The sequence below is a fragment of the Amphibalanus amphitrite genome, unplaced genomic scaffold (assembly GCF_019059575.1).
Source record: "Amphibalanus amphitrite isolate SeventyFive unplaced genomic scaffold, NRLGWU_Aamphi_draft 000155F_arrow, whole genome shotgun sequence".
Taxonomy (NCBI): Eukaryota; Metazoa; Arthropoda; class Thecostraca; order Balanomorpha; family Balanidae; genus Amphibalanus; species Amphibalanus amphitrite.
The window spans coordinates 128,422-152,199 of record NW_024881650.1 but is presented as its reverse complement, the minus strand read 5'-3'; the positions used below and the strand labels follow the sequence as shown (position 1 = coordinate 152,199).

Sequence of the window (23,778 nt, the reverse complement as noted above, 5' to 3'; positions counted from 1 at the left end):
CCTGCCTGCCTGCCTGCCTGCCTGCCTGCCTGCCTGCCTGCCTGCCTGCCTGCCTGCCTGCCTGCCTGCCTGCCTGCCTGCCTGCCTGCCTGCCTGCCTGCCTGCCTGCCTGCCTGCCTGCCTGCCTGCCTGCCTGCCTGCCTGCCTGCCTGCCTGCCTGCCTGCCTGCCTGCCTGCCTGCCTGCCTGCCTGCCTGCCTGCCTGCCTGCCTGCCTGCCTGCCTGCCTGCCTGCCTGCCTGCCTGCCTGCCTGCCTGCCTGCCTGCCTGCCTGCCTGCCTGCCTGCCTGCCTGCCTGCCTGCCTGCCTGCCTGCCTGCCTGCCTGCCTGCCTGCCTGCCTGCCTGCCTGCCTGCCTGCCTGCCTGCCTGCCTGCCTGCCTGCCTGCCTGCCTGCCTGCCTGCCTGCCTGCCTGCCTGCCTGCCTGCCTGCCTGCCTGCCTGCCTGCCTGCCTGCCTGCCTGCCTGCCTGCCTGCCTGCCTGCCTGCCTGCCTGCCTGCCTGCCTGCCTGCCTGCCTGCCTGCCTGCCTGCCTGCCTGCCTGCCTGCCTGCCTGCCTGCCTGCCTGCCTGCCTGCCTGCCTGCCTGCCTGCTCTGCCTGTCTGCCTGTCTGCCTGCCTGCCTGCCTGCCTGCCTGCCTGTCTGCCTGTCTGCCTGTCTGCCTGTCTGCCTGTCTGCCTGTCTGCCTGTCTGCCTGTCTGCCTGTCTGCCTGTCTGCCTGTCTGCCTGTCTGCCTGTCTGCCTGTCTGCCTGTCTGCCTGTCTGCCTGTCTGCCTGTCTGCCTGTCTGCCTGTCTGCCTGTCTGCCTGTCTGCCTGTCTGCCTGTCTGCCTGTCTGCCTGTCTGCCTGTCTGCCTGTCTGCCTGTCTGCCTGTCTGCCTGTCTGCCTGTCTGCCTGTCTGCCTGTCTGCCTGTCTGCCTGTCTGCCTGTCTGCCTGTCTGCCTGTCTGCCTGTCTGCCTGTCTGCCTGTCTGCCTGTCTGCCTGTCTGCCTGTCTGCCTGTCTGCCTGTCTGCCTGTCTGCCTGTCTGCCTGTCTGCCTGTCTGCCTGTCTGCCTGTCTGCCTGTCTGCCTGTCTGCCTGTCTGCCTGTCTGCCTGTCTGCCTGTCTGCCTGTCTGCCTGTCTGCCTGTCTGCCTGTCTGCCTGTCTGCCTGTCTGCCTGTCTGCCTGTCTGCCTGTCTGCCTGTCTGCCTGTCTGCCTGTCTGCCTGTCTGCCTGTCTGCCTGTCTGCCTGTCTGCCTGTCTGCCTGTCTGCCTGTCTGCCTGTCTGCCTGTCTGCCTGTCTGCCTGTCTGCCTGTCTGCCTGTCTGCCTGTCTGCCTGTCTGCCTGTCTGCCTGTCTGCCTGTCTGCCTGTCTGCCTGTCTGCCTGTCTGCCTGTCTGCCTGTCTGCCTGTCTGCCTGTCTGCCTGTCTGCCTGTCTGCCTGTCTGCCTGTCTGCCTGTCTGCCTGTCTGCCTGTCTGCCTGTCTGCCTGTCTGCCTGTCTGCCTGTCTGCCTGTCTGCCTGTCTGCCTGTCTGCCTGTCTGCCTGTCTGCCTGTCTGCCTGTCTGCCTGTCTGCCTGTCTGCCTGTCTGCCTGTCTGCCTGTCTGCCTGTCTGCCTGTCTGCCTGTCTGCCTGTCTGCCTGTCTGCCTGTCTGCCTGTCTGCCTGTCTGCCTGTCTGCCTGTCTGCCTGTCTGCCTGTCTGCCTGTCTGCCTGTCTGCCTGTCTGCCTGTCTGCCTGTCTGCCTGTCTGCCTGTCTGCCTGTCTGCCTGTCTGCCTGTCTGCCTGTCTGCCTGTCTGCCTGTCTGCCTGTCTGCCTGTCTGCCTGTCTGCCTGTCTGCCTGTCTGCCTGTCTGCCTGTCTGCCTGTCTGCCTGTCTGCCTGTCTGCCTGTCTGCCTGTCTGCCTGTCTGCCTGTCTGCCTGTCTGCCTGTCTGCCTGTCTGCCTGTCTGCCTGTCTGCCTGTCTGCCTGTCTGCCTGTCTGCCTGTCTGCCTGTCTGCCTGTCTGCCTGTCTGCCTGTCTGCCTGTCTGCCTGTCTGCCTGTCTGCCTGTCTGCCTGTCTGCCTGTCTGCCTGTCTGCCTGTCTGCCTGTCTGCCTGTCTGCCTGTCTGCCTGTCTGCCTGTCTGCCTGTCTGCCTGTCTGCCTGTCTGTCGGTATATTTGCCCCTCTGCGGTCCCCCTTGCCTCCCCTGCCCTGGCACCAAACCCACCACAACTCCAAGACAAGAGCTGGCGACCAGCCATGGCTCAAATCACTGGCCTTCTCAGAAAACCATTGGCACGCTTTAACACGCTGAGTCGCTTCTTTTACATTCATTTTAAAAGTATATGCAGAGGTAGGTAGTGCTTTTGTCAAAGCCGCCTTTAACCCTATTCCTGGCGGGGGGGGGGGCCTCAGGAGCCCCCCCCCTGAGGTTTTTTGGTTATTTCTCCCAAACGCGTTGAGCTAGGAAGCTCAAATTTTCTGACTTTTCCTAAAAGGCTTCTACGCAACATGTCTGAAAATTTTGAGCTGATCTGACCTCAGGTCAGGTCACCAGAGGCGGTTTGGTGACCCTACCTCAGAAAAGTTTGCAATCACGCCAGAGCTAGAGTTTTTGACCGATCAATTTCTTCTCTTCAGGGTTTAGTTAGGGTACCAGTATGTGCAATTTGTATATCTCGGAATTTTGATATCGGTGACCTAAGGTCAGGTCAATTTCGCGACCTCCCCATTATAAGTCAATGGGGGAAAAATCAACTCCCTGTTTTTACCACTAAAACGGGTCGGAATGGCCCCATATACCATACATGACTTCATATACGATCAACCTTCACTACCTTGAGGTCTGTTTTGCTGTTGGGCAGCTTTGAGGTCATATGACGTCATCAAAGGTCACCAAAGGTTTTTGGCCAATAACTCCGTACAGGAACAAGATACAGACGCGTGGATGGTCTCATTGTGTTCAGCTCGTCAAGACGCATCGAATGATATACATGATGACCTCGAGGTCACGTGACCTGAGGTCAACCTTTGACCTTGACCTTTCGAGGTCAACATATATATCATTCGATGCGGATTGACGAGAGGATCACGATGATGCCCTTAGTTTGTTCCTATCTTGACTAATTCGAAAGTTATTCGAGAAAAACTCTCTCCATATCTAGCGCCGCCATTTTGACTTTTTCGACCCCTGTGACGTCATCTTTGACCTGACCTGAAAATGACCTGAGTAAAAATTGTAGATCTTGGCCGTGCGTATCCGATGCCGTTTACCGCTTGTCGCTATCTTGCTTCGTTCTCGAGATCTCAGGGGGGGGGGGCGAATCGGCCCCCCCCCCGCCAGTTTCTTGTCCCGGCGGAGCCCGCCAGGAATAGGGTTAAATTGGCATTTAATTCAAGCAAATATCAAAACATTGCTGATGGGCATTTAGAAGTCGGTAAGCACACGACGTGATAGGAGCAGCGGCAAAAGCTTACATAACTAGTTTCTTCCCAATGCTAGATCCATTCGAATGCCAACTGAGGTGCCTACATACACATTCAGACTTAATCCGATCTTAGGTTACTTAAACTGCACCTATGATAATCAAACCTTGGATTATTTTGATCCTCACATTTCTATATCAGTAGATCTGCTCCAGACAGCCGAGCAAGGTCATTATAAAACATTTAAACATTCATCTTACCTTATATAAGTGCCTAAATATGAGGTGCGAAGTGGGCCCTAGGACCCTAGCTGTCTCGCTTAGTGCCTATTTGACATTGCACATACCTACATTTCCGAGTGCGAATGTTGCGTGAGCTGGGTACAAAATGCATGCGTTGCAGCTGTGCTTGTTGCATGACAGGCAAATTACGACTACGTGCACGGCGTCCCATGCACCTGCAGACGGCACGGCCATGACAAGTTGACCTATAGTCAGTCGTGTGATGCAGCAGGACTCCTCTATACGGCGCGTCCCTGAATGCAGCTTCATATGCGCCCCCGGAGTGTATAATACATGCGGCGCCTGCACTGCCAGGTTCGACCGGTCCGACGACAAAACGGTCGCCACCTAACGGCTCGATTGTCACCGGTTTGAACGTCTGAACATGTCCACATGAAGGGACGGTGCTACCATCGGGTTTGGCACAGTCTTTTACGAATTAAAATATCAGTTAAGACTCACCTTTTTCCTTTCTACAGGTTTGACCGCCGCGCCGTTCAACAGTGATCGGATTAAATAGGATTTTAAAGAATTAAAATAAATATTGGACAACGGTTTCTTTTTTGTAATAGGTAGATAGGTAGGTAGGTATATTAATTTCGTAGAAAATAGATGAAACATCACCATCATTTCACACATGTGTAGACATACAGCAGGACACGGATGACCGCAAACGTATAAAGGTATGCTGCGTAATGGCATATGCCGAGACAGAATAGTCATTGTTCGACATTCATCTGGACGACGCAATGTGCATTGGTCAATGATAAATGATCATTGCACTGAGTCTTGGAATGATTGTTGATCATTTTGACCAATGACCAACTATCTACATGAACACGCAGGATGCATGTGAACAGGTTACAGCTCAGAGTGGTTTGATTTCGTTCCAATGAGGTAGAAAACGATTGTGGGAGTGTATTTTCACTTGCAGATGAACTGCTGAGTGCTCAGCAACGGGAGCTTTTTGTACATACACAGGACTAGTGCAGTGGGACGGCCTCCTACGTCACAGGACGGGCCAGCCCGGACCCACCCCCCGCACCTGAGAGCATCGCTCGGGAAAATCGGCGCCGTCCGCGAATTCGGCGCACCTGCGACGGACGCCGCGGCGCAGTGCAGGTATAGACGGAAGGCGCGCCGCTCGGAACCGGTTCTCAGACCCCACCGCCGCCGTGGGGCGCGGCAGAAGCATCGCGAACACCGCACCCTGCCCCGTAAAATTCGGCGCAGTGTGCCCGGCCGAATCGTCCTTTGAATCGCCATCCTCTCCATCTAGTTACCGTTAAGACCCGAATTCGGGGACTTCGGGCAATAACAGACCGTTGTTGAGTGACAAAGTTACCAACTGCTAATTAGTGATGTCAATCGGATACCAACTTTTTGGTATACCGATACCAAACCGATACCAACTTGGTATTTGGTACTTCAATCCTAATAAGTTTGGTATTTTGTTGGTTTCATGAACCCTCATTAATGTATAAGAAGCTAAGAAATTGGTAAAAAGTTGGTATTTCCCTCATGTTCTCAAGTTGGTTTGGCTTCGGTATTTCTCCACGGTTTTGGTTGGTATTTGGTTTGGTATCGGTATTTGGATTTTCTGTAACTGACATCACCACTGCTAATGCACCTTGCACGTCCATGGACCATTTGCTTTGCGCAGTCAACCATTTTTTCATAATCTCTAGACTCTCTGGAAGTGGATGGCTATGGACATATTGGAGACGAAAATTATGTTGTATTTTGTAACGCCAAGCAACTTTCTCAAAATGATTTACAACAGGATTCTTCTGGGAAGTGCTCAGATCAAAATTTTACTCTGTATTTTATGGAAACCAAATATGGCTTCATGATCGTAAACCAAATTTACCAATGGTCGACGTTCCCATCTAAAAACGTTTCAGATGGAAAATCCTAGCCAGATAAGCCCAACAGACAAACCCCACTTATTTTTATTCCGGATGACGGCTGTCGCGGCGCGGATGCACTTCCTCTCCAGTATCTCGGCCTCCTTGGCCAACATCGACAGAGAGCCGCGAATCCGGCGTCCCGCTCCTCCCACACAAAAACAGTACAAAACCTCCTCCGATCGGCCGCGGCCAAACCGGCGGCTCGCGCCCGATGTGGGTCGGGGCCCGGCGCGGCCGACGCCCCCTCTCCGGACCTTTTTACAGCTCAGCCCTCTCCCTCCCGGCGGCAGCCAATTCAGGCAATTTATTGCAATAATCATGGCCCTAAGCCGCCCCTATCATGGTCCGGGGGACAGAGCAAAGTAATCAATAGCATGAGCGGGGGCGGTGGCGGCAGAGCTCCCCCCGGCGGCCCCGGCGGCGCCGGACCGCCGCCACAGGCCATATATGGTCGAGCGGCCGCCGGCGAACAACTTCGCCACGCGGCGCCGGCCGCCCGCCGCCACCGGGGGAAGGGGGGGGGGGGCGGTCCGCCGCCGGGCCGGCAGAGGGGAGCCCTGCAGGGGAGCAGGACGACCCCTCGCGTGCCCCGCCGTATTGATCGCCAGGCCTTTTCATATGATAATCCAGGGCTCGCCAGGGAAGGAGGGCATTGATTAAATTGCGCCGTCCGTCCCCCGTTTGCGGCACTGAGCGGAGAGGGGCACGGCGCGTCACAAGGGCAGTCGCTGAGTGCGACCTGCCGCCGCCCGGCGACAAGTGCTATTGTTGCCGAGGCCTCTCACAGACAGGTGTTACTAAGGGAGCCGACTGCCGGAGCACCACCGGAAACAAAGGAATAGAGCAGGAGCATTGATGCCGAGACCATCCCTTGCTAAAGTCTCGTTAATTACACATCATCAGGTTCGAAAAGATAGTTTCCTTTCAAGCCATGGAAAGGTTGAAATGATCATTATATGTATAGGGAAATGAAATCACAAAATATAGGTAGATATTGTCCTTATCACTTGGAGAATGGCCAGAGGGTCATGAAAAATGACAATCATCTGCGTTTGTTTTCTGACTTTGAGTTTCGCTCGTATCGCTTTCCGGTTTATTTAACGAGAGATCAAAGCTGCTTTTCGGGTTCCTAAATGTCAGCTTTCCATCGGCACTGAAGGCGATCACCGATCAGCAGTAACCAATACCAGTCCCACTGGTGCACCCCCCCCCCCCCCCCGGTCGCCGTTTGGACAGGCCGCTGGCACGGGCTGGCACCGTGCCAGCGACTGTGTGTCGGTAGTCGGTACAGATGAACACATAGCGGCGCTGTGGTGTGGGCCAGTGCACACTGCACAGACAGGGGCACCGACCGTGCACTGAGCGCCGGAGGGAGGCTGGGATCCTGTGAGTGTATATGCTATATACAGTGGTGATCTGGGTGGATCGAAGTCTCCCGATGACTGTAGTGACCGAGACCGAATCCGACAGAAGCCGCTCATTTGCTGGACAGGAACACTGGAAGATGTTAGGCATGTGCTATAAACACAACAGTGAAAATGTGTCACTATTTTCTGTCTCACGAAGGTGCGTACCTATCGGAGGCAAGGCTCACCGGTTTGGCGGTTCCTTACTATGTATAACGTTAAAATCATACGGGCAAATATCAGCGCTTTATGCACTTATGTTCTGCGCACAGAGAACACTTTTTGTAAATAATTATATCCAGCTGCATTATTGCATGATAAAGCTACCACTCACTCCTATCCACAAGTTGCGTGACCTGGTCGGGCCGGGTCAGTCGTCTGCTGCTCGGTTCTCCAGTCGCACCCTCTCGCAACACCGCAGGGCCAGAGGGGTGTCGGTCCCAGGGCTGGCCCACCTCTCCGCGGCGGTAACCGGGTAATAAACACCGAGCTGGTTTATGTCTGGACTCGGCTGAAGGCCACGTGGACCGCCGCCGGAGCGGGGTCCTGAGGGCGCTGCAGAAAGGGGTCATGTCGCGAGCGCGGCACTCAGCACACACGGGAAGAACGGTGAAGTAGAATAAATGGCTCCAACAATATGGTGGATAACGGCATTGTTATTTGTCGTTACTGATAACAACAGCAATATGCATACCTATCCAGCAACGGTCGTCATTGGGAGCGAATGTCTTGATTTCGGATAAACATTAAACAGTGAATTTGGTAGCTCTTTTCATCTTCATGCAATTAATTCGGTCATTCAATATGATTAAGAGCAGTGGTCATGATTTGGTAAAAATCAGATGCTACTGTTTTCGTAGAGCCCTGGGACCGCTCCTCACAGGCCTGGCAGGCGCGCTCGCCTCCGGGCATGGCAGTGAGCCCACGGGTCGCGCCCGAGCGGTCCTGTTGTCAGCGGCCTGTCAGAGCCGGCGGTGCCGTGACGCCCCGGGTCACATCACCCGTCACACGGCCCCTGTGTGTGTGTGTGTGTGTGTGGGTGTGTGTGTGTGTGTGTGTGTCGCACACCAGCCCGCGCTCCGCTAGCGCACAGCCGTAGAGTGCGGTGACCCAGTTAGAGCGCAAAAAACGCCTCAGGCGCTGTCTCTCTGTGTCTGTGTGTCGGTGGGAGCGAGGGATCACATCCTGTCAATGGCCCAGACAGAACCAGGGCATTCCTCTGATCTGAGGTGACGGCGTAACGTGACCTTCTGTTGGCGCTAGAGGTGCCGAGGGATCTTGGCCGAACAAAGCGAGTTTGATTAGCAAGGAGGCAAAAATGATCAGTTTATACGACACCTACATGGAAATAATGCTGTGGATAAATTAGGTATTGGGTGATGAACAGGCCAACAAAAACGACATGTGTGATATTTATTCCAGTTGTAGGCATTATCGCCAGTGTGTAACACAAAAATAAAAGTGATTAAATGACCGGATGCGATGAATACTTTCAATGTCGGCCAACTGTGTGTTCACTACATTCAGATAAGTATACGCACAAATATAACGTTCAGATAAGTATACGCACACGTTATATTTAAAAACGTTATAATTTAAATTTTTAAATTAAAAATTTATAGTATAAAACGTTATAATTTAAATGCGTCTTTACACCCTCAACGTTTTTCATACTTTATAACGCCTATAGGATGCATGGTACGGACAGAATAGTAAAAATGCCAACATTTCTCTGCTTCCGGATATCGTTCGAAGTCAAACGAATACGTCCTCGCGAAGTCACCATGCTGATAATTGTCTGTGCAGTTTTATGGATGTTCGTTTAGGTAGGCCTATACTGACCTACCTTCAACACAAAATAATTTTACTTAACTTTGCAATAACTTGATTCTGCGACAAATTCATATTTCAATTACAGTTCTGTGTAATGAAAATAATGATGACAATCAATAAAAATATAGCAGGCAAGCGAATCCCTTCTTGCGCCAGTACGTATCTGAGGTGGTTTGGGGTGACAAGCGATGGCGACCAAGATAAACACACGCAGTCAAATACCGGGTCAAAAATAAACAAAGTAACTGACTATGTATCTTACGATGTAAAACAAGCGCATAATCGATCTGAAAGGAAAAACACAAAGAAAAAGCAATCTAGAAAAGCAGACGGTGGACGTACCATTATGTCGACCTGCGAACAACAGCAAGTGAAGGAGGGCACAGAGAGGAGGGTTCGAGCGAGGAAAGGAAAGAGACCGGAGAGCCGAGGGCGCAAAGTCTGTCCGGTAGCGGCCGGGTGCGGTGCCAAGACCCCCGTCAGCCAAACAGATGATGTATGGCTGCCCGCCGACCGAACCTAACCGTGTGATGCAACACAGGCCCCTACACACAGACACACAGACACAGGGGCACACGGGCCAACACCTGATGAAACGCAGCTGCACCCTGCCCGCGACGGACCCGAGGACAAAGAGCGGTACAGTTCACTCAGCGCCACACTGTGCTCAGTGCGAATGGTCACTGTGGACACTTTTCTGTGGTGTTCTGTGTTTCGATTCGAAATAAAGCAACAGACAGTTTTAGGTCAGTCGTAGTGCTGATGCACTGTGCACATAAAATGTCCCGGCCCAATGTTTATATGGTAGATATGAGTGAACGTAAACGGTGAGGCTCCGAGTGGAGTGTGAGCTCACTCCGAAGCTAGGGATTATATTGATAGTAACGTTATCTTGGGATGGGAATAGCTGGCTGTTTCGCATGCTTTTTTGTGTCAATGTAGCGAAAAGTGAAAACATGACCGCCGGACCGTCGTTGCATAAGTTCTTTGGACCCAACTAAACTGGAATTAACGAATCGTCAATAAGTTCATGCTTGAAGTTCGAAATGAACACCTGACACACAAGACGTACTGAATCTTTTACAGCCGCTGCCAGCGAAATCAAGGCGCGTATTGGTAGTCATGCTCCAGACTGCTTAGCATTTCCGCCGCTAGATGGCACCAGCAACAAACGCCTAGTGCGATGCTGTGCCGCAAGGCTTGACAACGCTGCCGCCTAGGAGCACGACTTACAAACAGCCCGAGATAACTCAGGTGCCTGCGACATGATATGTTTTCATTGACAAGATCTTAAAAGCAAAGAAACACACTTAAAATCATTCCGTTCTTATCAATGGACAATGTGATCTCGGCTGCATTGTTATAGATTGGTTAGCTACTTCTAACTGTGGCTGTGCAGTGTGCACCTTGGCTGGGTACTGAGAGGCTTCAGATCGACCCCTGGGAATTGGGATAGTCGTGGTTTTCCGGGTCGCGGGTGCATCTACTCTCACCCTCTCACTCATGACTCGCCTTCGGCAGTGCCCCGACCATCATCTGGTAGTCACGGGTGCAGAGAGACACCCGCCCACCCATCCCAGTCCGCCCCCGGCAGTCCCAGTGCTGGGTGCACAGGGAGCGTCTCCCTCCCGCGGCCACAGCACCCTGCAGACGACCGCCTTTCGCCGAACTGCGGCGCCACTGCGGCGAACAGATGACCGCACTGTGGTCGGACGAGTGCCGTGACGTAGCGTCACATGGCCCGGGGCCTCGTGCAGCCGAGTCACGGCTCTACACCCCGTGGGAGGGCGGGAGGAGGGAGACCCGCGTGGGCGCGACAGAAGCTCAGACGCTGCCGCCGCCGGCTGCCTGTGGAGGAGGGGAATCGGCCGCAGCAGGCGCACCTGCTCCCCCGGGGCAGCCCAGTCCTCGCAGCGGACCGGCCAGTGGGCTGCAGGTGTGTGGAGTGAGAGTGAATAGGGCAGCGACAGACAGCGGCCCACTGCCGGCGGCCGAGTTCAGCTATAATTCGGAAACCCATCTCAGCTGGCCTGCGGACTGTGGTGCCATTTTACAGATCCAGGCGATTACAGCGCGCCATTGGCACCAATCCCGGCAATTTCCTGTGAAAAGTAGTGTTTTTTTCACGGGAAGGGATACATAACTAATTTATCATGCATATCACCAAAGACGTCAAGCGTAGATAAAATGAAACAGCTAGCCCCGCAAAATAGAAATTTAGGGTAAAAGTTCCGAAACTTGACATCGTCATCGCTTCAGTTTGCCTCAGTTGTTCCCTTCTCTACCCTTCCCTTCTCTACCTACGTATTTCTGAGCGCGGGGAAGGGACAACCTACGAGTATAGCGACTGGTGAGGAACAGCTTTATCCGAGTGACGCCCGCGCCGGTGAGCTCCGTCCGTCTCGCCCCCCGCGGCGGGCGCCCGCCGACCGGACATGCCGGAGCGGCGCCGCGACCGGCCCGGCGCGCACCTCAGGGACGCAGCGCCGTCCGCAGCGCGGGGCCGGCGGCACCACCCGATCGAGCACCGCCCACGCACCGTCCGCCGAGCCTCCCAAGTAGAAAAATGGAGATCTGCGATACTTCGGCTCGGCTAAATATTGGGGCGTCCCAGAACAGGTTTGGAAGCTAAGCCTTTCGATGATCGCGTGTCGGGCTCGGAACGTAAATATGTTTGGCGCTGACGAGGGTCACCCACGCGTTCTGTACGGCCGGAAAGAATATGTGCACCAAATGACTGCTCGGGCCATCACGTGCTGAAGGGATAAATAATGACAGGATACAAAATGTAGGTACTGAACGACATCAGCAGAATTCACATTCTTTTAGCCTCAAGGATAGCCGAGGGGCTGACTGAGGAGGAATAATCAGTGCCATTAAATCCAAACTCATGCAGTTACCTCATCGCAAGCGGATTACCCACTTTTTACCAAACTATCAAGCACTGTGCCGTGACACTGACATAGTTAGGCTCAGTTCGTCCATCCAAACCACCGCGTATGTATCCGGTTCAGAGAGGCCCGGCCCCGTGAAAGTGCGCGCGGCGTGGGGCGACCGCAGCCGGATCCGGGCGGCGCTTCGGGGCCTGGTCCGGGGCGACCGGGCCGGCGCACGAGGCCGCCACGGCCCTGTGAGGCGTTTCAGCCACAGGCGAGGATAATTTGTGCTCTCTGGGTTTATTTTAAGCAGCTGTAGTGCCCGATTTGTTTGAGGTGTATCTGATCACCTCATTCTGATGAGGTGATCAGAATGCATGATTGCGAAACAGAAGGCTATAGAACAAATATGGAATGCGTCACATGTTCACTCGATATGCTATTCACAACTCTAGCACATATATTGCTGGACACCGCTCGACATTATCACCATTAGGTAATCAACTTTTAACTTCGCTGGCTTCGCAGAGTGAACCTCGCATGCACTGGCCGCCGCCATACGATGCATTGTTTAGCTGATTTTGTCTCATATTGTGACAAGTGACAATAAAACCGTTTTTTCAACAGAATTTAATTGTGACACGACGAGGTCGTCTCTCTTAAACGTCTAAGCCGTCTAACTCTTAAAAGGCCGTCCAAACTCTTAAACATCGAGGATGCAATCTATGGCACAATAACTGTCGTGCAATTATTGTCATTGCCATCGGTGACTTTTTGCACCGATTTCCCTGCACCTAACACCACACTAGTGATTTCCTAACACCTGCACCTCTTCATCCTGTCCGCCCTGGCATTTTCCGAGTACTTACTCCCCCGTTCCTCTCATAGGAAAAGGAATAGGTGCAGGCGAAACATCTGTGCAGGCTGTGAAGTATGTTTACCGACCACACAGCCAGGCTGGCGCCGCCTGCTCTTCTCTTTTGATCTTTGCAGGGTAGCCGGTGCGGGAACATGGAGTTACTGCTGAGAACATCAGACAGACATCCAACAGCCTAACCTCAAAGAGGTTTTATACCGACATTGCCACGGATAAGCGCTCAAGGTAAAAAACGTCAGAAATACCACGGGACTAGTAGAACTGCATGATACGCCACTGGAAACAGCTCGGAGGCCATAGGAGCGCCACTGCAGCGCCCAACTGCGTTCGTCCGGCCCGCTCGGGCCGACCGACCTTGCGGGGGCCACCTCTTCCCAATCCGTCGATGACATCAGGTAGGGTGCAGTGCAGTATGGCCCGTCGGGTTTTATGTCTTCCCGGTGGGCGGCCGGCGCACCCCGCGCTGATGGCTCTGCTCAGAGCCGCGCTGATGGCCCTGCTGAGGTCCGCGCTGATGGCCAGGTATGCTGTGGCGTGAACCTGCTCAGCGCTGGTGTATCGCACTGTGCAGCGTGCATACTGCACAGTGCAGCGACCCTTGCTAGCCGTTTGCACCAAATAAGTGGTTTGTAGTTAACCGAGTTAGAGCTCTGTGTTTGGTTGACTCATGGCTGCATCCTGGAGCAGCTTCACCGACAACGATGGACACCTCGCCTCTTCAACGGACGTCTCCTCGAGAATACAGGCAAAAGAACACATGTGTGACACATTTCCAATCTAAAATTTGAAATATTCTATCTGGCTGTGTCCGCCGAGCCGTTTGCTTGGCGGACAATTTGATCACCGGACTAGAGAATTGATAAATTCTAGTGGAGCACGGTATCTAAATCTATAAAGGAACAATGTAGACCTTTCTTATTGACAGGAACTCGTCAGCAGAGTCTCTTCGAACATGCTGACTGGGGGAGGGGTGTAAGCCTGCAGTGATGCTGCCCCTCCCCCAGGGAGGCTGAAAAGCATGCATGATTCCCCGGGCGGTCCCTCAGGGAGAGGATGGTGGATGGCGGAGGAGACGGGGCGGGGGCGGGGCGGGGGCGGGGCGGGGGCGGCTAAGACGCCACCCTGAGTCACCCCTGCCTGCGTGGGAGTGAGTGTAACCAGTCCAGCCGGCATCCGGACGGAGCCGCTGAGACAGAACGGAATCCCGACCGGATGCGGGGGCCGCAGATACAGGAAACCCGAGTGGCCGCATCGCGCACAGCAGACGCGGGTAAATAAACGGTGCATCACGGCCGGGGAGGGCGCCGGGAGCCGACCGCAGAGCTACCCGACCGGACCCGCGGGGCGACCCGATCGGGAGGGCCGCCCGCCGCCCACGGCACGGCCGTCTGGACGACATCAATCGAGTTGTGTATTTGTGAACAGCTTCTCTAAGAACCCCGTGAAAAGCGAGCCAAATGACAAGGATAGGGAATGCTGTATCTCTATAGCATTCTTGTGCCCTATAGCACGAGTTGCTTGTTTCAATACCTGTGATTGAATAATCCCTGCGGAGCAATGCTATTGGAAATAAACTGACAACATATTTGATTGCTAGAATAATCTAGATGATACTTCTGTCTGTAAAAACAACAGAAAAATAATACCCAACCCACGCAGTCAGGTCGATATAGCACGCGTAAAATTACCAAAGCCAGTAAGAGCACGCGTCGCAGAGATCTGGTGGAACACCTGTGCCATTACCACGAGTTCACGCAGTGATACAGACGGCAGGCCCGACTGCCGAAGCCAGCCCGTGATGGTCCGGGGCATGCTGCTTGGAGCGGATTAAAAATCTAGCTCAATCAGCGGAGAGGAGAACGTTATATTAGACTGGATATGCTTATGTGAGGTTGCTGTGAAAATGTGCGAAAGCTGTTAGCTGTGACGAATCCGAATAACCCATAAAAGAGTGTTTTCGAGTATGGGAGCTAAAAACGCATGGGAAAAACAGCACTAAGTGGGTCCTTGCGCAAGAGTTGTGGAAAGGCTTTGTTTGAGCGCCTACTAAGTAACGGTCGCCTGCAGCTTTCGATTGGTAAATTAAGCACAATGTCCATTATACCGAGCAGACATTATGTAATGGTCAGCATTCTTTCGCCTTGCACGATTCAGACACGGATTGTGCATTTATCTAGATACCAGTTCTGCCCATGTCGCTCTGACCTTTCGCTACCGCGGCGCAGTCCCGGTTCGCTCCAAACCCGCCTGTCCTGCCTCTTCCCAGTTCCCCGTGTGCCCGCGTCCCGAGCCAGCGAGTCTCAGGGGTCAGTGAGTACAGCCGTGAACTGATAGCCAGGGACTCTTCGCCTATACGTCACACGAGGAGAGCGTCCCATTCCGCCCCCGACGGTAAGAGGACGCACAACTTTCAGACATTACAGACAGTTAACTCTTTAAAATGTAGGATATCCACAATTTATTTCAAAATTCATATAAATTGGAAAATAGGTAATAGGAATTTATTTAGTAACTAGGGAGGTACACCTTGTCCCTAGTAGCCATGGAAAGCCTTAACCTTTAAATTTGAGAATATGCATATGTAAAGCAAAGACAAAATATGATGGGGAGCCTTAAAAGCTCAATCAAAATATGTGATATCACTAACTTCTACAGCGAAAACAGTTATCTTCCATTTACTCGAATATAGTCAAACCTTCGGGACACATAGCGTACTCATTACTACGGAGGCCGGAGCCAGCATTGGCTTCAGGCCCACAGGACAATTGACACTGAAGGGGAAGACAAATGGTTGCTTCGTCATCCTCAAATAAATTTGTATATATCCCGACGGTTGGCAGCCAAACCAGACCAGGATATAACGCACATATAGGTAACAATAACATTTATCTTCTGAATCACCCGAGTCGGACACGGGCCATCACTTTGGGGCGACCAAGGCCATCTGGTGAGTGACAACATCAACACGGTGCCGCCGCGGCGCTTCCATATCACACCGGCTGCCAGCGATGACCGGGCACATGAGGTCACCGTCCGCCCCCGCGCCGGCCGGCCCGGCAGCGGACCACCCAGGGCGGCCGGTTACCGGGGGGGGGGGGGGGTCAACGGGTGCAAAGGCGGTGCCTTAGATGTAGGTAAATCACAAGGACCGACCGACGAGTGGGGAAGGGGATGGGGTGGCGATGGGCAGGACGATGAAAAGAGGTGTAGACATGCGCGGGGGCCGCAGTGTTCAGTGGGAAGAAACAAACAATATTTTTTTCCTCTGTTTAAAATAAGATCAAAATGAGTTATTGATAAGCCGTGGTAATGTCTCGTAGGCCTGCTTTAGATCAACCTTCGGTCGGACGGTATAGGGGTGGGGATTCACGCAACAAGCTCTGCTTATCCGCGTCCATTCAAATACATGTATTCGAGGTAGATTTATGAAAAAGCTGGTGGCTACGACAACGCAGAAATCAAGAAAGTTCGACGACAGGAGAAGTGATCAAACACGAGACGTGGACGCAACGGATACGCCGTGCGTGTGAAATGATTCATGAAGATATGAAATGCAATCAGCCAGCAATGAGTGATGTACGCAGCGAGGCTTTTATCTTGAGCCAACGGCTACTGTCGGGCAACTACCTTTTTCGAAACTAATGCGCATATATATCTCTGAATACTCTGTTATTTTAGTGTTTCCTGTGCAAAAATGAGATCTGTACGGGCGTCATATTGAAAGTTGAAAGTGGAAACGCACGCCTACTCTCCAGCCACCTGTTTTCGCTCACTGTCCAGTGTCTGGAGTTTTCTTCCAAAGAGAGCCCAGACTCCTCAGACTGGTGAGTTTCCATTACCATCCCGCGCCGGCGGCCTCGGAGGGCCAACCGGTCCCGCCGCCGGCGGCGGAGGCAGCCATGCACGCTCCAATCTGGGCCGCCGCGCCACCGCAGCGCGACCTCGCTCCTTCCAAGAACGCCGCTGTGACGTCACACTTCGGCGAAATGACGTCACCGTTCGGCTGAGCGCCGCCGCGCGGTCGACGCGGAGAATGCGGCGGTGTAGTGCCGCGGGCGGCGGCTAAACCGCCGCGATATAAAATACCGCCGCCAATGTGGCGATAAGGCGGCGGGGTCGGGAAGGCGCTGGCGCGGCGGCGGGGTCAGGAAGGCGCTGGCGCGGCGGCGGAACCATGGCACCGCGGCGGCAAGGGGTGTAGTGCAGGTCGCTCAGCCCCGCGTCACTGCACTGCACTTTCACAGCTCACGACTGGAGGCCGACCACCGCGCCTTCAGAGCTCGGATATCCAGGGCTCTATAAGCCGATTATGCGTTGAGCAAATCACGTCACGCGGTCACACACACAGGAAATAGAGGGAACTTTGTATGAGCGTCGTAGTTTCTGCGGTAGAAGGACACAAAAATAGACGGTATTTCCTGGATTTGGCCGAGGAAGTGGGGCCACTCTGGTCACTGTACCCTGTGACGTTTAGTGATTCACATTACTTTTATGAGGATTTAAGTGGAACTTGTACCCAGCACCACGACAGGAAGGAAGGGATTTCAACGATCTACGTATCTACTCGACACCGTAGAAAGCGTACTAAGGTGGATACCGGAACGACTTCGATGGGAGCCCCACGCCTCTACGCTCACCGCCTCCACGCCTGTACGCGTACCGAGTAACGATTATTGAGCGCAGCGGGGTATGACTCGTGATAAGGGCCAAGGCGAATCTCGCTGGTCCAACTTACCCGGGCTTTCTGAGGTCAAACCGGTCGATCAAACAGCACCGGATCTGACATTGAACCTGGCGAGAAGCGATTGTCTCGGTGACAATCCAGGGACGGCATGTGGCACTGTATTTCGGATCTTCAACTCCGTCTCAGAATTCTCGAACTAATCGTTCGCTGTAGCTTTCTGAGGTGCAGTCCACGCACATATCGGTCTTACTTTCAAACGTGGCACATTAGCATCCTCTGCATGCAAAACAGGTTTACAAACACACGTTTGTATTGTCAGTCATCACAGCTCCCGTCTCGGGGTCACCGAGCACATGCCCCTACATCAACACTGGGTAGGACAGTCCCGTCCCGTGAAACAAGCGTCTTCCACAGTTGTGGCGTCGAAAGTCGGACTCGGTTCCCCTTGTTTGGGGACCAAACTCCGTCCGGTACTTCACAGTGTAACACCCACAGAGCCACTCCACACAGCGTATCAGCCGTGACCGATACGGCCCCGGCTGCGCATGACCGATAGCGGCGCCAACAGCCGCCGACACCGGGCCCCCTGTCCCCCTCCCGGCGCACATCACTCGCGGCCGTCCTCTATATATAACAACACCGCCTGACCCCGCGGCGGCCGCGGTGCTTCAGTCGCCATCAAACGGGCCGGCGCCGAGCTCCGCCCGCGTCAAAGGGTCACGCAATGTGTGACGCGAGCGGCCCGTGACGGCACAGGACGTGACGTGACGCCGGTGTGGTCATTGGGAGCGGATGAAGACAACGAGGTTACTTGGGTGAAACCAAAGCAAGACCCCATGAGAGGGGACACTGGCTTATGGACAGGGATATCCACAGGAACTTCAGATGATGAAAACCTGCTGCAGTACAGAAACAATCCCTGAAATACAACAGCAGCATCGGTTTTTGACGCTTTTGGTGTTTCCAGAATGTCCGGAATCATCAGCAATTGCCACTACAAACAGAACAAAACGGAAACAGTCCACTGACACCGATAAATGGCAGACCCCGCCGTCCTCGCCCCAGCCCGTTCCGGCCGCCATTTTGTTTGTACCCTGGGAGGGGAGCCCGTCTCAGGCTCCGCCCACCGGGCTGGCCGGACCGTGGGAACCCAGACGGGACACATCTGGTGACGAGGTCAGTTGCCAGCGGCGTGACATGATGAGATATGAGAGATGTGACGTGACGTGAGCGCGGCGTGACGCGTCTCACTTGACGGAGATGTTGATGATGGTGACGTCGTCGTACGGTTTGTCCGTCTTGGGATTGGTCTTGACGAGGCCGATGTTTTGGCACACCTCCATGCCGCGCGTGCAGCGTCCGAACACGGTGTGCTTGTTGTCGAGCCAGGGCTGCGGCGGGACGGCGCGGTCAGAGGAGGGACACCAATACTACCACCGACCCCAACACCATCCAATCGGACAGTCTCAGAGGCGCGAGACACAGCGGTTAGGCGACAACAGGTCATCGCCAAAACGGATTCCTACCAAGACAGTAAGTACACATGCAAAACCGGGTAAATGGGACACATTGTTCTAGCAGTTTCGGAGGTATACAAAGACACATAAAAAAGTGAACACCACCGCGTGCAGGTATTCAACAAAACAGAATACGTTTCATAGCATGAACAGTTTTACTGTTTGCCCGGTATATGTTCAGGTAAAGCATAGGTAATTACGGAGCGAGCGAAGCGAGCGGAGTCTTTCCTTAGATTAACGGAAATTTCTTAGTATGAGCGGCCGGCCGGCCGGCCGGCCGGCCGTGCGGACGCTTTTGCGAGGCTTATATCTCAGCAACCACTTGACCGATTTACACGCGGTAATTTTTGTAGGGTAGCTTCATTCCTTCTACCAAGTATTGGACTATTCCCGATGCATGTGGGTGACCCCTTATGCACGTGCCACGTGCAAAACGAAGAGGTGTCAGTTTTGTAATTGTTGCAATATCTCGGTAACTACTTGGCCAATTGCGCTGAAAGTTGGCATGTAGGTAGGCACCCACTAGGCACTGCATATCCATGTGCCAGAGTTGGGGTGCTGCTGCACGTGCGCACGTGCAGGGGTCGTTTTCAGATCTCGAGAACGGCTGGACCGATGGCGCTCAAATTTGGTACACGGTTAGGGACCAATTAGTAGGGTGCCGTGCACAAGTCAATTGGGACCCATTTTGCACGTGCGCACGTGCAGGGTGCCGCTTCCAGATCTCGAGAACGGCTGGGCCGATTGTGCTCAAATTTGGCACATTGCTGGAGACCGGTTAGTAAGGTGCCGTGCACAAGTCAGTTGGAGGTACCCCCTCGAAATTTCGCACGTGCAAGGCCCGCCCTCTCGCTCGCTCCGTTAGTCGCCTCAAAAGGCGTTATACTGGTTTAATAAGGGCATGTATGGTAGCGCATTTGAACAAAGCGATTCCAAACCAGTTGACAACAATACACTTCCACAAAAAGTTCAAAATGGTCCGACATTTATGTCGCGCTAATCCGTTTATTCATATGTCCTCAGTACCTAACCTCAAGCAAGGATTAATCGACGGAACTTAACTGTATGTAACCTTTATTATTGTTATCCTGTGATATAAATTTCGCCTCACAAAAAGTCAACGGAAGCGTTCAGAATTAAAGGGACCCTCCCACCTTCGAAAAAGTTTATGAATTGGCATGAAAGTGATGTCGCTCGGTTCAGAAAGAGCGAAAACGAATATCTACCAAATTTCACCGAAAAATATTCACCGGTTTTCAAGATATTAGACTTTTACTTTTGTTTACTTTTTTGGGATCCCCGCTGTTTCTAGCGACTTTATTTTAGAAGTGCGGCGTTTGCGGCAGATGTTGCGCGCAAATAGCATATACCACCGCGTGCTACAAAACGTTTTAGTCAAACATTAAAAAATCGTTAGATATTTGCGCTGACGTCACACATTCAGAGGGGTATTCCTAAGCATTAGCCCCTCTGAATCAAAATGCTGCAATTTTGAAATTCAATATTTCCGATTTAAGGCATTTCTCGATGTTGTGAGTGCCGAAACCGGTAATTGTGAGCCAGGGACCCCATTTTGGCTATCTCAACTCAAATCTAATGTTAAGGTGGGAGGGTCCCTTTAACGCCGGCTACTTTTGTAGCGAGGCTAGTTGATCGCTTCATTGCTTCGGTGTTACATGGCGATCTACTAAGCCTAAAACTAAAATATCATCAAAATCAACTTGATTATTGCGCCAACAAAGTACTTATATAGTTACTAAGTTGCTTTTGTGTGCTAATACAATAGCAAACCTCTAGCAACCTCTAGGAAAATTATTCCAATAGCCTTAACCGGGACTGCGGAGTCAATGGATTTTTGGTGACTCCGACTCCGACTCTGGCTTACAAAATGCCACTCCGACTCAGACTTCGGGCAGAACTATCGACTCCGACCGACTCCAATTCCGACTCCGACTCCGCAACCCCGGGCCCTTCAATTAATTAATTAATTAAACGGCATTAGTCGTTGCGGAGTCCTCAGTCCCAGCGAATTGGGTTTCTGTGAATGTGATAATCAGACACCATACTCCAGAGCATTTGAACAATAGATAGCTTATAAATACATCACGATTTATATAAGTGTATGCAATCGGCTGGCCTAACTTATCTAACTTACTTATCATATGTGCTGTGAAAAAGACAACTCATGAAGGGTTAATATAAATTCATGTAAACTACAGCGCTCATGGGACCAGCGGGGTGATTCCTATTTCCTAGCTGACTGTTTGCACTGTAGGCGTGATTTGACAGAATGTTGGGATGTGGCCGGCGGTAGTTAGCTACTACCGTCCACTCGTGTCCCGTCCTTGGCTGCACCGTCAGAAAACAGCACCGGACCACAAATATCCAGCTAAATACGCCTATGTGCAACATACTCCGTGTAAATCAGAACCGTTTCCCAAGCTATCAGGCGTTCAGCCGCGATTCGTTTGCTTTCTTTCTGCCTCCCTAAATGGCGGCCTCCTCCCACACGAATCACTGCCGTGTCGAAAGCTCGGCGCCCGGCCGCCCGCGGCCGGCCGGAAACGCGGCGCATACCGCCCGTTGGGGGCGGCGGCGGGGTCGGGGTCGGGGGCGGCGCTGCAGCCGGCGAAGGTGACCCCCCACACCGCCAATCTGCACTCGGGGAGGTCGAGCCGGAGTGCCGCGGCCGCGTCACCTTGGGAGGCCGGGGACGGGGAGTACCTGCCCAGTGGCGCGGTGAAGTCCTTCAGCCTGATATTTAGAGCAGCCGGTGGCAGGGACTTCCAGCGCCCGGCGAAATGTGGGCGAAGGACGAGTCCCGAGACTCTGGGGGGCTGGCGACGGGCGGCTGGGGATGTCCCGCGTCTTCAGAGACGCTTGACCCACATCGACCTAAACGATACATATCAATCTACGTATACGGGACGACCTACCGTCGGTATGAGTGTGATGAAGAACCGTTGGTATTGGGTCCAGCGTCCCCTGTATGCATAATATAATACACACGTCACCTACCGTCGGTATGAGTGTGATGAAGAACTGGGAGCCGTTGGTGTTGGGCCCGGCGTTGGCCATGCTCAGCGTGTACGGCCGGTCGTGTCGCAGGGAGGGGTGGAACTCGTCCTGAAACTCGCCGCCCCAGATGCTCTCGCCGCCCGTCCCCGTGCCTGAAACACAGCAGAAAGAACGGCATCAGTATATTGGGATGGTGGTTTAAAGCGAGCACGCCGGTAACTTTGCTGCTCATGTACGTCATAATGGACTGGCTTGGAGGAAGTGACATTCAACCCAGCCAACCATGGTTATCACTTGTCTGCAACTGGAGCTTCGTTAGTATATGGTCGCTTCAAAGCACTGTGAAATTGCCTGTTCGAGACTGAGGGCCAATACTCCGATATCAGGGATTTGTCGAATACAACAGATCCCAAACCTTTTAGTAGCTACATCATTCTCCAATTGTATAAACACGCCAACCAAATAGCAAATAAGCCAAAGGGGCGTAAGGAATCTGGCGACTGGCAGGAAGGCGGACTGCCGTCTCGAAGCGATACGCAACATAGGTAATAGATATATGTCTCTCACCGCTGTGTGATTCCTCCCAAAACATACCAGCTGCCCTTTATCCCACCTAATCTGCGCAGGACATTTTTTACTCAAGATAAACACAAGTTATCCCAGCACAAACATGGCGGTGGGAAGGAATGTGACACGCCGGCCATCACCCGGTTCGCCGCAGTGGGGGATGTCCCTCTGTCGGAGCCTGCAGTCTCGCCCCACTGGGGCCACAGTGGCGCGGGCCTCACGACCGCGTCCCATTGCGACATACGGGGCTGCCGATCGGCCCCGGAAGTGTCTGAGCAGGCACAGACACGTGCTGTGGGGTCCATCGGCCGTCCTGCAAGGTCACGCTCGCGGCCGAGGACATGATCGAGCCGGCAGGGGCACCGACGTCAGAAACGGTCCACAGTCGATATGTCCAGTGTCCACCATAGTAATGCAAGTCATGGACAATTCGGCCCAATTACGTCCAAAGTCAGCCACTGGGACACTGCGGCATAGATCCGCCGGCGAGTCATCTGATCAAGGCCTTCGTCATATTATAAATGTTCGGAAGGAATTAGAAAACCACGGCAAACTATAGTTCTCATTTGCTGAGAATTCGTCAACTAAAGCCAAGTTTCGAAAGCGTTGTATGGCTACGGCAGCCAGCAATGTCCTCCACGCTTGCATTTGTTCCTGACGGGAATCGTCTTCCTGTAGTCAAAGTGGTCGCATAGGGCCTTGAGTGGTCGCATTAGGCTAGATGTCGATGGAGGCGGGTTGTTGCCGGACTATGTCTGCAGGGCGCACGACCGATCATCAATTCTGCCGACTAACCAGCTGATCCCAGAATGTTCGATCCAGTAGTAGAAGTAACAGAAGATTGAAGGTCACTTCATGAAACCCAGCCGATCCGTTTCACATTTCCTATTTCATAATAAATCATCCGACCTGACTGATCAAACTCGGTTCAGACGCGGGAGTCAGTCTGTAGGAGAACGTTCACTCACACGCCGCGACATAAAATTAAAACCTGACCACAGTATTGGTCCCAAGTGTGCCCATCGTTCGGCATTTCGAAGCGCCAGAGACGAGTCTCTACCACTGACACAGACATCGAGTCTGTGTGTCCCGAACCATCCCGACCAGTCTGTCCCACAGAGTCTGTGTGTCCCGAACCATCCCGACCAGTCTGTCCCACAGACAGCGAGTCTGTGTGTCCCGAACCATCCAGACCAGTGTGTCCCACAGAGTCTGTGTGCCCCGGCACACCTGCCGAACCATCCAGACCAGTCTGTGACCCATTGTGACGGCGCAGCGCGCGCTGCTGCGTAGCGCGGCCTTTTTGCGCGTCCGACTGCGGCCCTGTGGCGGCGCGGCGGCACTGCCTGGCACCTGGCCGGGCCGGGCGGGGGCGGGGGCGGCTCACAAAGAGGCCGCCCCACTCCCCACCCCCACCCCGCC

General features: G+C 53.4%; 1 protein-coding gene across 5 annotated transcripts in view; it reads right to left on the bottom strand.

Moving 5' to 3' along the window:
• Positions 1 to 17,546: 17,546 nt before the first annotated feature.
• Positions 17,547 to 23,778, bottom strand: part of LOC122383105 (peptidylprolyl isomerase domain and WD repeat-containing protein 1-like) — a 76,878-nt gene continuing 70,646 nt past the window's right edge. For 3 of the 5 annotated variants that reach the window (XM_043369238.1, XM_043369242.1, XM_043369243.1), the window contains exons 13-14: positions 21,790 to 21,941; positions 17,547 to 18,645 (exon numbers count right to left, since the gene is read on the bottom strand). In XM_043369238.1, coding sequence (XP_043225173.1) covers positions 18,502 to 18,645; positions 21,790 to 21,941 — 296 coding nt within the window. In that variant the 3' untranslated portion in view covers positions 17,547 to 18,501. The remainder of the gene's footprint in view (positions 18,646 to 21,789; positions 21,942 to 23,778) is intronic. The other 2 variants (XM_043369241.1, XM_043369240.1) reach the window with 1 other exon arrangement.